Source organism: Rattus norvegicus, chromosome 20, assembly GCF_021556685.1.
Source record: "Rattus norvegicus strain SHRSP/BbbUtx chromosome 20, alternate assembly SHRSP_T2T, whole genome shotgun sequence".
Lineage (NCBI taxonomy): Eukaryota > Metazoa > Chordata > Mammalia > Rodentia > Muridae > Rattus > Rattus norvegicus.
This window is the reverse complement of record NC_141553.1, coordinates 55,474,957-55,492,189: the sequence shown is the minus strand read 5'-3', so window position 1 is coordinate 55,492,189 and position 17,233 is coordinate 55,474,957. Positions and strand designations below refer to the sequence as shown.

General features: G+C 37.0%; 1 protein-coding gene across 4 annotated transcripts in view; it reads left to right on the top strand.

Moving 5' to 3' along the window:
• The window catches only part of Grik2 (glutamate ionotropic receptor kainate type subunit 2), a 698,850-nt gene that overhangs the window by 647,933 nt on the left and 33,684 nt on the right, over positions 1 to 17,233 (top strand). For all 4 annotated transcript variants that reach the window (XM_087598251.1, XM_087598252.1, NM_019309.2 and 1 more), the window contains 1 exon segment: positions 15,830 to 16,055. In XM_087598251.1, coding sequence (XP_087454377.1) covers positions 15,830 to 16,055 — 226 coding nt within the window.

Below are 17,233 nucleotides of genomic sequence, written 5' to 3'. Positions count from 1 at the left end.
TGCACATACAGACATGCAGACAAAACATAAATATACATAAAAGGACTAAACATGTAAGACTCTCAGAGAGAATCTTCCCTCAGGAGGGAGATCCTCAAGCCGCAATGACCAGTCCGAGTCCATAGGCTGCAATCTGCAAGAGGATTTTATTGATCAGGAAGCACAGGTATCTGTGGGCGTCCCAGTCAATTCGGAAGACTGGCGCGCCTAGCAGAACCAGGTTTTTATAGTGTATTGGAGAGCAGAAGCAGGCTTACAGAAGCAGATGCATGGTTACAGGGATGTGATTGGTGGAGTAAATGAGGCATACGTGTACATTACCTATTTTGGCTATAATCATAACAATGAGTTAGCAAAAAGTACATGGTGGTCGGGTCTCTCGGGGGAGTCAGGGACTGTTTCTTTTTCCCTGCCAGGTGGCCCATGGAGCAATGCCAATATTTTAGTCTGTTTTCTGCATTTTGTTTTCTTTTCTGGGCTATTTTGTCTAAACGTTGGGTCAGTTTGTCCCACAAGTCTTGGGACACATTTGAACTTCTTGAACTTTCATAAGGCTTATTTTAGTTCCAAGCCTGTGTATTAAAACTTATCGGCCATTTCTATGTTTGAGGGCCTAGGCTGGGCTGGGCTTGTATATCCGTTTCTGGAAGGGGGTCTTTCAGTCTTTCAAACATAATTTCTCCTTGAATTGCTTTATTTTGTATGTTTGGGTTTTGTTGTTGTTGTTGTTGTTGTTTGTTATTTGTTTTCAATACTTATCAGGATTTGAACTTACTCTCTGGCTTTCTCTGTCTAAGGAATCATGTATTATAAAGATAACACTTAGAAAGGATTTTCATTTTGTTCAAGAAGTTACCATCTGCCTAAGGAATGGAAATTCTGCTATAAAAATGATGCCACATATTTCTGTCTTGACGAGTCACTGTTTCCTTAATCAGGAGACTTATTTTCCTATTGTCGAGGAAAGGAGCCGCACCTCACACATCGCTTTCTCCTGCACTAACTCAGCCTTTTACATGGCCATGTTTGAATGTAGTCTTTCTATGGTGTATTTGTTGCATCCTCAATTGTCTCACTGCAGACAATTATTTTATGGTATATTCATCTTACTGCTTGCCTTTTAAAAAAAGTATTGGTGTTTCTTCATATGTAGCCCTGGTTGTCCTGGATTGCATGATGAAGACCAGCCTGACCTGCCTCTGCCTCCGCATGCCGGGATGAAATGTGAGTCACTGGTAACGTCCTTCTTCTTCTTCTTCTTAAATAATACAGTGTTGTCACGAACCAGGCCAGCCTGAGACTTTCCTCCAGAATCTTTCTTGACATTGTATACTCCCACTTGTCTTCCCACTATTACTGCATTCAGAAGTTCTTAAAAGCAATATTAGTTTGGCTACTTCCCTTGTTTCCAGCCTCCTTCCCTGTCTTTCTCTCAGACAGCTTTTTCAAGTTTCTGGCATAAGATGCTTCATTGAATTAAACTAACAACAGCCATAAGAAATTAACCAAAACTTGCAACTGATGTTTTGTTCACTATTCCTGTATGTTTCCATCTAGAATGTTCAGGCTATGCTGCAAACTGATATGTCTTTTATCAAGGTTAGTGTATACATGACATTGATGTTTTACATACAAACATTTCTTTGCTTGTTTCATTTTAGAGCCTTACTCACAGACCTGACATTTTACTTCTAATTTTTAAAATGTCATAATTTCATCTGTTGACTTCTTCAAGACTTTAAATTCTTTTTATTTAAAAATTCTTAACAACTTTTTACCTTATTTAAAAAAAATCCTTTACGACACATCATCTTATTTCCTCTAAATATATCAGGTGTTAAATTTTAATCACAGTTTTATTTTTGTTTCATATAAATATTCTCAGTTTTATGTTTTTCTTTATTCAATTGAAATCAACATTATTCAATAAACTCTGAAATTATATAATTTATTCTAGATTTGTTGAATATAGTAGACAAAATTGGATAAATGTTTATGATGTAACATAATGGTTTCATATATATATATGTATATATATATATACATTAAAAATTATTACCATAATCAAGCTAACTAGCCTATAAGTTGTCTCACACTTCTTTCTTGACAACACTTTAAATACATAAAGTTCAAGTATATAATATAGATATTTGAAAGTATGATGGTTAGTGGTTTATGCCAGATACAGAAGGCAAATGATGCAAGATATCACTTAAATATGTAATTGAAAGCGTAAGCTCTTTTTTCTTTCTTTTTTTATTTTTTTCTTTTTCGGAGCTGGGGACCGAACCCAGGGCCTTGCGCTTGCTAGGCAAGTGCTCTCAAATTCATCTGGAAAAACAAAAAACCCAGGATAGCTAAAGCTATCCTCAACAATAAAAGGACTTCAGGGGGAATCACTATCCCTGAACTCAAGCAGTATTACAGAGCAATAGTGATAAAAACTGCATGGTATTGGTATAGAGACAGACAGATAGACCAATGGAATAGAATTGAAGACCCAGAAATGAACCCACACACCTATGGTCACTTGATTTTTGACAAAGGAGCCAAAACCATCAAATGGAAAAAAGATAGCATTTTCAGCAAATGGTGCTGGTTCAACTGGAGGTCAACATGTAGAAGAATGTAGATCGATCCATGCTTATCACCCTGTACAAAGCTTAAGTCCAAGTGGATCAAGGACCTCCACATCAAACCAGACACACTCAAACTAATAGAAGAAAAACTAGGGAAGCATCTGGAACACATGGGCACTGGAAAAAATTTCCTAAACAAATCACCAATGGCTTACGCTCTAAGATCAAGAATCGACAAATGGGATCTCATAAAACTGCAAAGCTTCTGTAAGGCAAAGGACACTGTGGTTAGGACAAAACGGCAACCAACAGATTGGGAAAAGATCTTTACCAATCCTACAACAGATAGAGGCCTTATATCGAAAATATACAAAGAACTCAAGAAGTTAGACCGCAGGGAAACAAATAACCCTATTAAAAAATGGGGTTCAGAGCTAAACAAAGAATTCACAGCTGAGGAATGCCAAATGGCTGAGAAACACCTAAAGAAATGTTCAACATCTTTAGTCATAAGGGAAATGCAAATCAAAACAACCCTGAGATTTCACCTCACACCAGTGAGAATGGCTATGATCAAAAACTCAGGGGACAACAGATGCTGGCGAGGATGTGGAGAAAGAGGAACACTCCTCCATTGTTGGTGGAATTGCAGACTGGTACAACCATTCTGGAAATCAGTCTGGAGGATCCTCAGAAAATTGGACATTGAACTGCCTGAGGATCCAGCTATACCTCTCTTGGGCATATACCCAAAAGATGCCCCAACATATAAAAAAGACACGTGCTCCACTATGTTCATCGCAGTCTTATTTATAATAGCCAGAAGCTGGAAAGAACCCAGATGCCCTTCAACAGAGGAATGGATACAGAAAATGTGGTACATCTACACAATGGAATATTACTCAGCTATCAAAAACAACGACCTTATGAAATTCGTAGGCAAATGGTTGGAACTGGAAAACATCATCCTGAGTGAGCTAACCCAATCACAGAAAGACATACATGGTATGCACTCATTGATAAGTGGCTATTAGCCCAAATGCTTGAATTACCCTAGATGCCTAGAACAAATGAAACTCAAGACGGATGATCAAAATGTGAATGCTTCACTCCTTCTTTAAAAGGGGAACAAGAATACCCTTGGCAGGGAAGAGAGAGGCAAAGATTAAAACAGAGACTGAAGGAACACCCATTCAGAGCCTGCCCCACATGTGGCCCATACATATACAGCCACCCAATTAGACAAGATGGATGAAGCAAAGAAGTGCAGACCGACAGGAGCCGGATGTAGATCGCTCCTGAGAGACACAGCCAGAATACAGCAAATACAGTGGCGAATGCCAGCAGCAAACCACTGAACTGAGAATAGGACCCCCGTTGAAGGAATCAGAGAAAGAACTGGAAGATCTTGAAGGGGCTCGAGACCCCATATGTACAACAATGCTAAGCAACCAGAGCTTCCAGGGACTAAGCCACTCCCTAAAGACTATACATGGACTAACCCTGGACTCTGACCTCATAGGTAGCAATGAATATCCTAGTAAGAGCACCAGTGGAAGGAGAAGCCCTGGGTCCTGCTAAGACTGAACCCCCAGTGAACTAGACTGTTGGGGGGGAGGGCGGCAATGGGGGGAGGGTTGGGAGGGGAACACCCATAAGGAAGGGGAGGGGGGGAGGGGGATGTTTGCCCGGAAACCGGGAAAGGGAATAACACTCGAAATGTATATAAGAAATACTCAAGTTAATAAAAAAAAAAAAAGAAAAAAAAGAAAGCGTAAGCTCTGAAAAGCAGAATGTAGAAGAGTGAACAGAAGTGGGCGCAGAGAAAACACAGTTAAGCAAAGGATCTTTGTGTTATTGCTTGTTCATCTTTTGACTTTGTAAACCCTTCTCTCTGGTTTGAAATCTCCCTCCATTGGCATTTAAACATGGTTAAATCTCTTTAATCTTCTATAAAACTACCCTTCTTCTACTAGCCTTGATCTCTTCTTCTCTTCTTAGTGATTGGCCTTTTAATGCTTTTCCCCCACCCACTGGCACCATTATATTCTTCCCAAATCCCTCCTAATCTGCTTCAAGGTGACTTCTAAGTGCTTCACTGCCCTCAATTATTCAAGAACCCCTCTAGTGTCAACTCAAAGGAAATTATTTGGTGTTTTTAAGTTTCTAGTGAAATCAGCACAGATATTCACCACCTCCCAGGATATGCCCTTGATTCAACCTCTGAAATATTGAAGTTTTCAAATAAACATCCTCATCTTTGTCCATTCTTTACATTTAATTTGAAAAGCGTTTACCATCTGTTCCAGCCACTGAAATTCAAAATTCTAGAACCTTTGACCACAGGACTCTTTTATGCTTTTAAAATAGTTCTCATGTATCTACCACTTGGTCATGTTTACCAGATACAAGTAAAGTAACATGTTTAGGTTGGGCTCAAGCTCTGAACTTTAGATTCATATATCTATTAGATTCATATATCTATTAGATTCATATATTTAAATTGACATAGCAAATCCTGTGTATGCCAAAGGAAATTTCAATTCATCACTTTGGATAGTTTTTTTCCCCCAAATTTGACCTCTTCTTAGAGTTTTTCCTCTTCGAGAAGGTTATGTCTAAATCAAAAACTATATTCATTCCATTCTAATTCCTTAAGTTTTGTATATATGACTAGATCTTTATAGATATCTTTCCATCCTCAACTCAGCTCACTGGGCAAGAACTCTTCCTTAACTTACTGATGCTACACAGCACAGTCTTTTTTTTTTTTTTTTTTTTTTAGATATCCTCCCTCAATTTTCCTCTTTTTTTTTTTTTAATCTTTATTAACTTGAGTATTTCTTATTTACATTTCGATTGTTATTCCCCTTCCTGGTTTCCGGGCCAACATCCCCCTAACCCCTCCCTCTCCCCTTCTATATGGGTGTTCCCCTCCCATCCTCCCCCCATTGCCGCCCTCCCTCCAACAGTCACGTTCACTGGGGGTTCAGTCTTAGCAGGACCCAGGGCTACCCCTTCCACTGGTGCTCTTACTAGGATATTCAATGCTACCTATGAGGTCAGAGTCCAGGGTCAGTCCATGTATAGTCTTTAGGTAGTGGCTTTGTCCCTGGAAGCTCTGGTTGCTAGACATTGTTGTACATATGGGGTCTCAAGCCCCTTCAAGCTCTTCCATTTCTTTCTCTGATTCCTTCAACGGGGGTCCTATTCTCAGTTCAGTGGTTTGCTGCTGGCATTCGCCTCTGTATTTGCTGTATTCTGGCTGTGTCTGTCAGGAGCGATCTACATCCGGCTCCTGTCGGCCTGCACTTCTTTGCTTCATCCGTCTTCACAGCAGTCTTTAATGGTTGCACTACACCCACCTTCACCATGAATGATCCATCTTCCACAGCTTAGTGAGTGCTCCAAATGACTACTTCATTTTATTGCCCCTCTCCAACCACCTTTTTGCCTATTTTGTCTTTTTACTGCTCTAAGAATTATAATAATTCTTGATAATTGCCATTATTTAAAAAATTACAGATTTTATACTACCTTCTTGATTGAGAGGTTCTGGACTTAAATAGAACCGTCAGCTAAAGTAAAATTCTCTCCAACCCACAAAGAATGGAAGATGCTCCTGGACGATTTACATTTTAGCAAGATGACAGGCGCAAGTCCTAGAAATAGATATTCCGTGTTTACAAAACTACCATGAAACTTTGCAGATTTGTCATCAAAAAGACTGAAAGACATTGGTACATATTCCATATTTGTACTTATGCATCTTCTAAAATAAATAATCTAAGAAAAGGAAAGGGACACACCTTATTGAAGTCCCTCTTGTAGTGGCCATGATATGGCTGGAATCTGGGGCTTGTTGTCGAAAAGTACTTGTGCAAATAGAAATCGAGGCTGTAAATCTACTTTGACCACCCTATCCATTTCTCCATCATTCCCTCCCACTACATCTGACTTGTGGCTCTCTTTGGATGACCCTGCACATCAAGGCCACTCCACAAGAACATCTCTTCCCTGCTGAAGTTTACTCAGTCTAGAACATTCTTATTCTTATTTATTCTCATTGTGCATTGCTGACTCTTCTTCAGATATTTTTTTATTTCCTTTCAGAACACGTTTTTTGCCAATGCCTTTATCAACATAGCTTTACCTCTCTTTAAGTTCCTTTTTATACTTTTATACCACTGAGAAAGTACATATAATTTCTTAGATCTTTATTTTATGTGTGATGACTAATAATGTTTAACAGTATTTAACAGACTTTAGAAATTATTGCGGCCAGTTGTAGGAATGATACTGTAAGACCCTGACCCTCGGTCAGTGCTACTTACCCCAATCCCATCTGAGTGAGACTCCCAGCAAGCGAGAAGGCCAGTCACAGATGGATGCAAAAGCAAGAGTTTTATTTTCTGGTATGGCAGGGTCAGTCGACCTTCAATTAGTCCTTTGAGGCAAGTGAAAGAAGGCAACCCCAATTGGTTATTACATGCAGTTTTATACCTTTTAGGGACACAGGTTACATCAGCAAGGTTACAGTTCAAACTTATTGGCTAAGCATATTGACCATTGAATCTATTGGCTGGCAAGCATGACATGCATTTGAACTCTACCTGGGACTTTCAGAGGGTCAGGTGACTATCAGTCGGTACATTCTGAGAATTTTTCTACTCAAGAATGTTCCTGTGGGTGGAGAATGAAACTTGGCCCAGCCTTTGCCCCAGGAGGGAGGGGGAAGGTGTAAGGAGAGTGTGGGACTCAAAGGGCTTTTGAGTCCCTCAGTACAAGTTTCTCTGTAGAGTATGAAATGGAGAGGGAGGATAGCTTGAAAATACAGTATACTTCTGTCTTTAGATGGACTTAGTATAATATAATGATTAAAAATATAAACCTATACTTAAAATAAGCCCATTTTATTCCTGTTTTTGTAAATAAGCAACTATGTGTGTTTTTTTTAAAAAAAATTAGCATCTCTATGTTGCTTCTTTTATTAAAATGGTGACTGAAATAATTATTTAATACAATTCTTACAAAAATTAATTGATTTAGTATGAATAATTTACAGGTAATTATTAAATTAAGAACCATATACTTATTTACATATTATAATTACCGTCATCAATCTGGAAATGTTCTGCTTCACAAAAATTGAAATAACCTTAAATTTTATATAGAAACATCAGAGATCCAAATCAATAATAAAAAATCCTGAACAATAAAAGCATTAATAAAGTTATTACCATCCCATGTCTCAAATAATGAGAGTATCACGGTACTAGCATAAAAACACATGCATTGATCAATGTAATAGAATTATGAAGCAACATAAAAACACACACACTATGAGCCAACTCATTTCAGATAAACAGGCCAATAATACCTGAAAGGACAAATGACAGTTTCTTCAACAAATAGTGCTGTTTAACTGCATAACTACATGCAGAAGATTGAAACTTAATTCATAATTTGAACCCTTAATAATATTCAACTCTAAGTGCACGGTGACCCTAAACAAAATTCCTGGTATCCTACTTTTGATAGAAGAATAGGTAGGAGAGTATGCTTGAATTCATTGGCAAAAGAAAGGACTTTCTGAAAAGTCAGTACCCCAGTATCACAGACATTAAGGCCAACACATAATAGATACATGTTCACAAAAATAAAAAGTTTTAGTACAAGAAAAGATTCTATTTTTTGAGTGAAAAGTCCTCTGGCAGAATAACTTTTCTAAACTGGTTGATGGTGGGGAATTTTACCAAATATATACATTGCAGAGGGTTAATATCTAGTATATAAGAAACTCAAAAATTAAACACTAGAAAAACAAGCACGGAAAATTTCCTAAACAGAAATTTTTCAAAAGATGAACTACAAACAGCTAAGAAACACTTTTAAAGTGTTCAACATCCTGAGAGATATGCAAATTAAATGTCATCTGAAATTTCATCTCCCCCAATAAGACTAGATAAAATCCAAAAAACAAATGAGGATATATATGGTCCTCCTGCAGGATTTCCCAGAATTAAGACAGATAATAAAGACAGATGGTCATCAGGCTTGGTGGTTGTCTTCACCATGCTTCTTCTGGATTCAATGTTTCCTGGCCCTATTATCTATAGTGCATTCTCACGTCCCTACCTGAGAATAGTCTTATGCCTTTTGAGGGTAGAACACAGCACTCACTAGTATTGAGTCTTTAATCGACTAAAGTAGTATTTTAGTATATTCTATTTTAAGAGGCAATTGTAAAATTTCCCAATATCAGGAGTGTGTCTTGTGTAAATTCACTTACTGCCAAGCTTCCACTATCCCATTCCATGGTTTCTTCTTGTTCATAGCAGTAGGCTATGTCCTCACAATACTTGATATTACTTGTCTCATTTAAAAAAATTATAAAAACCTCTATTATTACACAACATGTTCTATGTGTGTGGTGTCCTATTTCATCTTCATAATAAGGCTGTGAGTCTGGTAAGTATATTGGACAACATAAGCTGAAAGTGAAAGAGATTAAGCAGGTATATACTCATTGTGGAGGCACTGGTAATTACATCAAGCCAAGTACATCTCTTCTGAATTTCTATACAAGTTACTTAAACTATTCAGTTATTCAAGAGTGGTCATATTAATTACAGAAGGAGAAGTTTCATATTTAGCCTAAGAGTTTGTATAAAATACTCTCTAGTAGTCATCTGTAAATATCTTTTAAATGTTAGACTTCACTACAATTTATGTAAGACTTTTGTTTCTAAACCAATAGTACCACCTCCATCATTAACAGTAATAGAATCCTCAAACGATGTTTAGAATTAATCATTCTTTACAAGTTTATGTAGAAATCAACACAATTATATGAACTTAGTAGGTTATAATTTTTAAAGATTATATTGATTCATATGAAATTTTGGGGGGAGATTAATGCGAGTTATACAGAGATTAAATGAAATTTGTAAATGATCACAAATCAAATCATAGCCATCAATGAAATTCTAAAGTGGTCTCTTCCTAGTGTCTTGTATTGATGTATAATGTTGTAGACAGAACAGCTGAACCATTTCAAACACATACATACACAGAGATACATAAACATAGAAACACATAGACACAAACATAGAGTAAAAACACAGACACATGTGTGAGTCCACCAGGGTAGTGGTGGCTTTTAACTGTATCTCTCATGTTTTTGTTTTGTTTTTTATGCACCAGCTTATATCTATATGGAAAGGGGTTTTGAGGAAGGGACATCTGAGAGTCCCAAAATAAACCAAAGTCAAATCATGGGTCCAAGTTGTTGGCCTATGTTCTTCTGGAGACAACTTTCTAGCTTGCTTTCTCTGTATTCTGCTTTCTTTCTCTCTGATCTGCTTTTCCTAGAGATCCCTTTCTTTTGAAATTTCTTTTTATTCTGCTTGAGACAGTTCTCCAAGCGGTTCTCTCTTGCTTTTCAAAAAAATTCTCTAGATAGCTCATCTCCTACAGGTCATAGGCCCAGACTTTTATTTTACATATCAATCCAGTCTTTTACTTCAGGTTTCAGTTTGATTATTGAAAGATTCAGCATCCGCAGACCCCAGGCCTTCAATTCACTGGAAACCTCAAGCCCACATTTTCTTTTAACATTGCAAATAGATTCAGAGATCCACCTGCCTCTGTTAAGCACTGATGTTAAGCTAAACTAGCTGGATGGGGCCCTGTCCTGAAATTACCATTTCTATGACACCTGGGCCTAACCTTGCTGTGTCCCAGGCTGACCTTGAATTCAGGAATCAGCCTGACTTTGTATTTTCCTGCCTTGTATCTTTCTGACATGCCTGCTCATTAATGTAACTGCCTTTGTTCCTTTAAATTAGTGATGCTGCTAATATAATTCATATTACGTCCTTATTTTTTTTTGCGTGGTTGAGAATTTTATATTTTCGAACTCATGTTTTTATGAGTTCTTTCCCACAGCCTTAAGGGCTGTGTCAGCATTTACCATTTTGCTAAGAATTTAGCTATGCCTCTGCCTCCTTTACCCATGTTGTCTGATTGACAAGGAGTCATTAATGTTAAGAGGGAGGACATTCCTTAAAGGAGGAATGTAAAATATGTACATTATTATACAAACAAGCCTTATGCTTGTGGCAGTCATCAACACTCCTGGTGGCCCATGTCAGCTGGCCCTATTCCAGGAGCAGGGGCCTTGTCCTTTGATCATAATTAAATGGCAAAACAGTAAAGAGATCCCAAAGAAGCATTATTAAATGATTAACCTCCCCTAATCTGTGTGTATTAGCAACTAGAAGACATTCATACTTCTTAAAATTAGTATCTGACATTTACTATAAGAATGAAAACAGTCAATGTGGCTTCTCCATACATTTACATTTTGCTTTTGTAAGACTAATGGAAATGTGTGGAGCTGGACACGTGGTTCTGTGGTTAAGAGTACTGGCTCTTCTGGAGGATGTGGATTTGATTCTGTGCACCCACATTTTGATGTACAACTATCCTTGTGTCACTCTAGTCCTAGAGGATCTGATGTCCTCATCTGGAACCACAGACACTGCTCACATGTGTACATCATGCATACAGGTGAAACACCCAAATGCATAAAACTAAATCAATTAATTAAAAATTTTTTAAAGAATAAAACAAGTGTGAATATTTTCCTTAAACAGAAAGGATGATGAATAGCTACACATGTACACAACACACGTTAAAAACAAGTGGTCAACAATGAAAGATATTAGATGTCAGGCAGAAATTATTAACATTAATTAAAACATTTAGAAAGTGCACAGAGAAGGGAAAACTGGCTTGGAAATGTATTTCAGGTGATTTAAATGAAAGAGTATTCCATAAAATATTTATTTTGCCAATTAAGGTTTAATATGAATGATCTCTATTACAAACATAAGTACTTATTATGACATTAAAGTATCTGTAAAACACAGAATACTAGCATTTCTCAAATTTGACTGGTTTTCAAGTGCACTTAAAATAGCTTGATATACTTCAAGCTATGTAAGATATTATAAAATCTAAGTATAGTTACATCTATGTAACATTCCAAAATATAGTTATTTTCCTTTAGATTTAAATGATTTATGGAACATAATTAACATTCAACTTACTAGGCATTACTTTTAATATTTTGAAGGAGAAAAATATAGTTCTGCTCTTTGAATGTTAGTAAAACAATTATTCTCCCTTAGCTTTCAGACAAAATACTAATCTTTAAGTTTACTCACAGCTAATTCATCAAGATATAAACATTTTAGGAAATTAAAACAAGATAAATATTTTAAAATGTTGTTAATATTCCCTTAACTGAAACAAAGGAAAATGCAAGCAGTTTTATGCTTCGTATAGATCAAATTATCATTTGGTATATGTTCTAATTTTATTGATTGACATAGGCCTTAAGGAGAATGCATGTCTTATAAACAGGAAAAATCTTTACTTTTTAAAAATTATCAACTTTTCATGGTTTATGTGCAAGTGTTTCGCCTCTACACATGTATGGGCACCGCGTGAAAACAGTGCTGCCAGGCGTCAGAAAAAGATGTTGTCTCCTCCTGCAATTAGAGTTGAAAACATTGCTGAGATGCCTTGTTAGTGCTACAGGTAAGACTTAGGTTGCTAGGACAGCAGCCAATACTTTTACCCATGGAGAAGTCATTCCAGCCTCCAACTTACAAAAACAACAGAAATGTGTATATATATATATCTTTGATTTTTATATGTATACATAGTTTCTTCCCTTGTATTTATGTGCCCCATGTGTGTGAGAGGTGGAGAGAGAGGTCAGAAGACAACTTCAAAGCCCTTGCAAGGAGTTTAAGGGAACTGCGGGCCACCACACAAGTGCTGGAAATAAAACCCAGGTGCTCTATAAAGCAAGGAGTTCAAAAATACCAAGACATCTCTCCAGTTCCTCTTTATTCTTTAAAGAAATTACTTAGTACGTCTTCTGACACTACATCTACACTTAAAATTATGAAAACTCAATACAAACTATAGCATTTTGTTTTTGTGTTTTCTGTTAGATCACTAAATCAAAACTATTAGTTTTATTTTATACACACTTCCTTCCATCTATGTATGAACTCTATTATTTTACTCAGGTTTAGGTGGCCAAAACAAAAGAAATAAAGTCACAAAGGTGGAAAGCAAACACCTATGCTCTTGCTTACCTCATGGTCTTTCTTTGGGCAGTACATGGATGCGGTCTCACCATTGGATGCATGACTTCATAAAAAAACTCAGTTTTTTCCCTATTTTTAATGCTGTAAAGTTTTGACTCCTTATGTCCACATGGTCAGCATTTTCTTGGCATGCCTATGTAGAAAGGGGTTACATAAAGTGAGGAAGATTACAGGTGCGTTGAACAAACAGGTAAGAAGCTTGTAGCTTATATGCTGTCCCAGAACCTCTAAACAAAACTCATTTCTTCTAAATGAATTTCTGGTAAAACCATATTGAGATTTTGCAATTGCTCATAAATAGGTTCAATTTGAGTGGTTCAAGGGTATCTAGTTAGTCAGAAGTTTGGACTGGTAAATTTTTATTTGTTTTTGTGTAGACTCAAGGAACATGTCTGGCAACTGTGTCTTGTCTCAATGGAATACTGCTATTTTTTCCCCAGTGATTGTGTTGATCAACTATCTTGTCAAACTATTTATTTATTTATTTATTTATTCATTTATTTATTTATTTATTTACTTTATTGGACTTTTTAAAATCTACATTTTCAATGTTATGCTCTTTCCTGGTTTCCACTCCAGAAACCCACTATCCCATCCGCCCTACCCCTGCTTCTATGAGGGTGCTCCATCATCCACCTATTCCCTCCTAACTCCCCACCCTCACAGTCCCTTATACTGATGCATCAAGCCTTCACAGGACCTAGGGCCACTCCTCCCACTGATGCCCAACAGGGCCATCCTCTGCTGCATATGCAGGTGGAGCCATAGGTCCATCCCTGTGTAATCTTGGGATGGTAGTTTGTAGGGAGCCGTATTGGATTTGGGCCTAGCCGCTTTTTGACTGCATGGCTCAAAGTGGCTAGGTGACTCTGGGCTGTTGGCCACAGATATTCACCCCTAAGATGACTGCCATAAATCTTAAGATTGTTGGACAGAGGCCTCTCCCATGAATTTATGGCACAGGAATATAACACTCAAGGGATGCCTCAGCTCGAGCAGATACCAGTTATCTCCTGAGTCAACACCCGGTGTCTCCACCACCTGACCTCTTTGCCTCCAGCTTTCACTGCCTATACCCTCATTTTCCCCTCCTTCATGTTTCACAAAGGTTACTCCCCCTACCTGCAAGCCTTAAAAGCTGTAACGTTCATCCCAATAAATGAGACCTTGACAACAGAACTTTTGCTTGGTCTCCTTCTTCTCTTCACCCCCATTTGGCCCACTGGAAGAAAGCCTCTTTAGGACCCTGAATAACTGGGTCCCCGCTGACAGGGACAGTAGTTTACTCCCTGGGAGATCTGGAGGGTCCGGTTGGTTGATATTGTTCTTCTTATGGGGTTGCAAACCCTTTCAGCTCCTTCAGTCCTTTTTCTAACTCCTCCCTTGGTGACTGCATTTCCAGTCCAATGGTTGGCAGCGAGCTACCACCTCTCTATTTGTGAGGCTCTGGCCCAATCTATTTGGAGAGTTCTGTAAGGCTTCTTGTATGCTTATGGGCATCTCTTTCTTTAGGTTAGAAAAAAAATTCTTCTATAATTTTGTTGAAGATATTTACTGGCCCTTTAAGTTTCTCTCTCTTCTATACCTATTATCCTTAGATTTGATCTTCTAATTCTGTCCTGGACTTCCTGGATGTTTTCAGCTAGAACCTTATTGTGTTTTGCAGTTTCTTTGACCGCTGTGTCAATGTTTCCAATGTTTCTTCTGCCCCTGATATTTTCTATTCTATTTCTTGTATTCTGTTGGTGATGTTTTCATGTATGACTCCTGATCTCAGTCCTAGGTTTTCTATCTCCAAGGTTTTTCTCCCATTGTGATTTCTTTATTGTTTCTATTTCTATTTTTAGATCCTGGATGGTTTTAATTCCTTCACCTGTTTGCTTATGTTTTCCTATAATTCTTTAAGGAGTTTTTATGTTTCCTCTTTAAGGGCTTCTACCTGTTTACCTGTGTTGCCCTGTATTTCTTTAAGGGAGTTATTTATGTCATTCTTTTTTTTTTTTTTTTTCTTTTCTTTTTTTTTTCGGAGCTGGGGACCGAACCCAGGGCCTTGCGCTTCCTAGGCAAGCGCTCTACCACTGAGCTAAATCCCCAACCCCCTTATTTATGTCATTCTTAAAGTTCTCTAACATCATCATGAGATGTAATTTTACATCAGAATCTTTCTTATCCAGTTGTTGGGATATCCAGGGGTGCTGTGATGGGAGACCCAGGTTCTGAAGATGACAAGTAGCCTTGGTTTCTGTTGTTTATGTTCTTGTGCTTGCCTCTTGCCACCTTATCTCTGGGGTTAGTTGGTCTTGCTGTCTCTGACAGTGGCTTGACCCTCCTGTAAGTCTGTGTGTCAGCACTCCTTGGAGATCAGATATTCTCTGGCGGGATCTGGGTACAGAGAGCTGTGGCACAGGGTCAGCTCCAGGCACAGACTGAAATGGGAGGGATTCTCTACCAGACTGATCCTCAATTCCCCGTGTCCTGAGGATTCTGGGCCGAAATCTTGCTATTTTTATTTGTACTTTCTTATCTACAATAAAATGCTCTGGTCTCTTCAACTATAGATTTATAGTTGATTTATATTTATTTGCTTTCTGTTATAGAATCACCAAATTCGTAAATTACAACAAAAAATTCTTGTTAGCTAACAGTGTCAATCTCAGTACAGTAGCTGTCATTTCTAAATTTGATGTTAAGTAATGCTAAAACAAAATGGGGAAAAAAAGGGGAAAGAAAAGAAAATGATACTCACAGGAGACTTATATACAATACAACCAAAGACTTCAGTAAGTGTCTTTGTTTTTCTAATACCTATTATTTTCTATAATTTATGAATTTAAGTTTTTAAACCATAAGACATGTTCAATGTATATGTTAAATTGCAGTATATCCATAAATATGATGAATTACTAGAAACATATTTGTAAATCTTGACTTTTTTGTGTATGTGACGATTTTAGAATAGCATGAGAAAACTGAGTGTAGTCTATTGTGTCTAAATGTAGGATTCTGTAGAGCCTAAGATATTATTTTATTATCTTTTAAACTTATCTTACTTTCCTCCAGAAATCAAAAATTTCAACGTATGATAAAATGTGGGCGTTTATGAGCAGCAGGAGACAGTCTGTGCTTGTCAAAAGCAATGAGGAAGGGATCCAACGAGTCCTCACCTCGGATTATGCTTTCTTAATGGAGTCAACAACCATCGAGTTTGTTACACAGCGGAACTGTAACCTCACGCAGATTGGCGGCCTTATAGACTCCAAAGGCTATGGCGTTGGCACTCCTATGGGTAGGTTACTTGGCAGCCACTCTATATTTACCCATTAATCTTAATTGCTATAAGAAGAGTGGAAAGCAGGGATTCTACATAGTTCCCAGGCAATTAATTCTTCAACTACTGCACTTTAGCATCTCTTTTTAATCTGTAAGAGCAGGTTAAAAGTTTGGACATATGACAAGGAATGTGGGGGGAGAAAAAGAGCATGATCAAAATACATTGTACGAAAATTTTAAACATTGGACATTTGCTTCCAAATGAACAAGTCAAAAGAAAAATTAATTTATATCAGATATCTAGCAGAGATTTTTACTGTACCTAAATTAAAAATCTATAACACCTTCATCTCAAGAAATATTCGATTCTCAAAGTTGTAATAATATTATCATTGCTATTTTTTGAGACATAGTCTCAGTCTGCAACCCAGACTTACCTTAAACTTACTATGTGAAGCATGCTGACATACAGGTAATACTTCTGTCTTAGTTCCCAAAGGAACAAATGACGGTATCACAAGTACAGATGTAACTCAAAATTCATCTCACCTGGCTTTCAAATATTTTTGTTTTGTGAATGAATTAAATATTGTAAATTTGGGGGATTTTTTTCAAGTATGACGCTCCCAATTATCTAGAAAAGAAAGCCACAATTTGTTCCTCAAAATATCTTTTCACTCAAATGAAGTTATTAGTAGTAGAATAATTAACAGTGACATATCTAGAATATTTTACACCCAGATTTAACCATGTTTAATATTTTTCTTCTTATATGTGTTAAAATTATTCCTCATCATCATAGTAAAGTTAAATATAAATAATTTAAGATGGCATGATTTTGCAGTATTGGAGTTCTAATCATTCCTGAGCCTTCATGGAGGATTACTTGAGTCAGTCCTAGAAAAATCTATAAGATAACACTTCAAAATGAGGATGGAAATGATAATTATAATATAAAAATCTTTTCTTAGAAAAAAAGAATTTTATGTGTATGTCCAAATTTAATAAACATATATAAATAATTGCATTATATAAAATATCATAGCCTATGTGTACATGTAATTGACAAAAAATGGTTCCTTAAAGATTCTCCTGTCTTAATCCTCAGAGCCTATGAGTAAGTATCTTAAATGGAAAAATATGCCCTGCAGATATAATTAAATTCAAGTTATTAAAATGGAAAAATTAAACTTG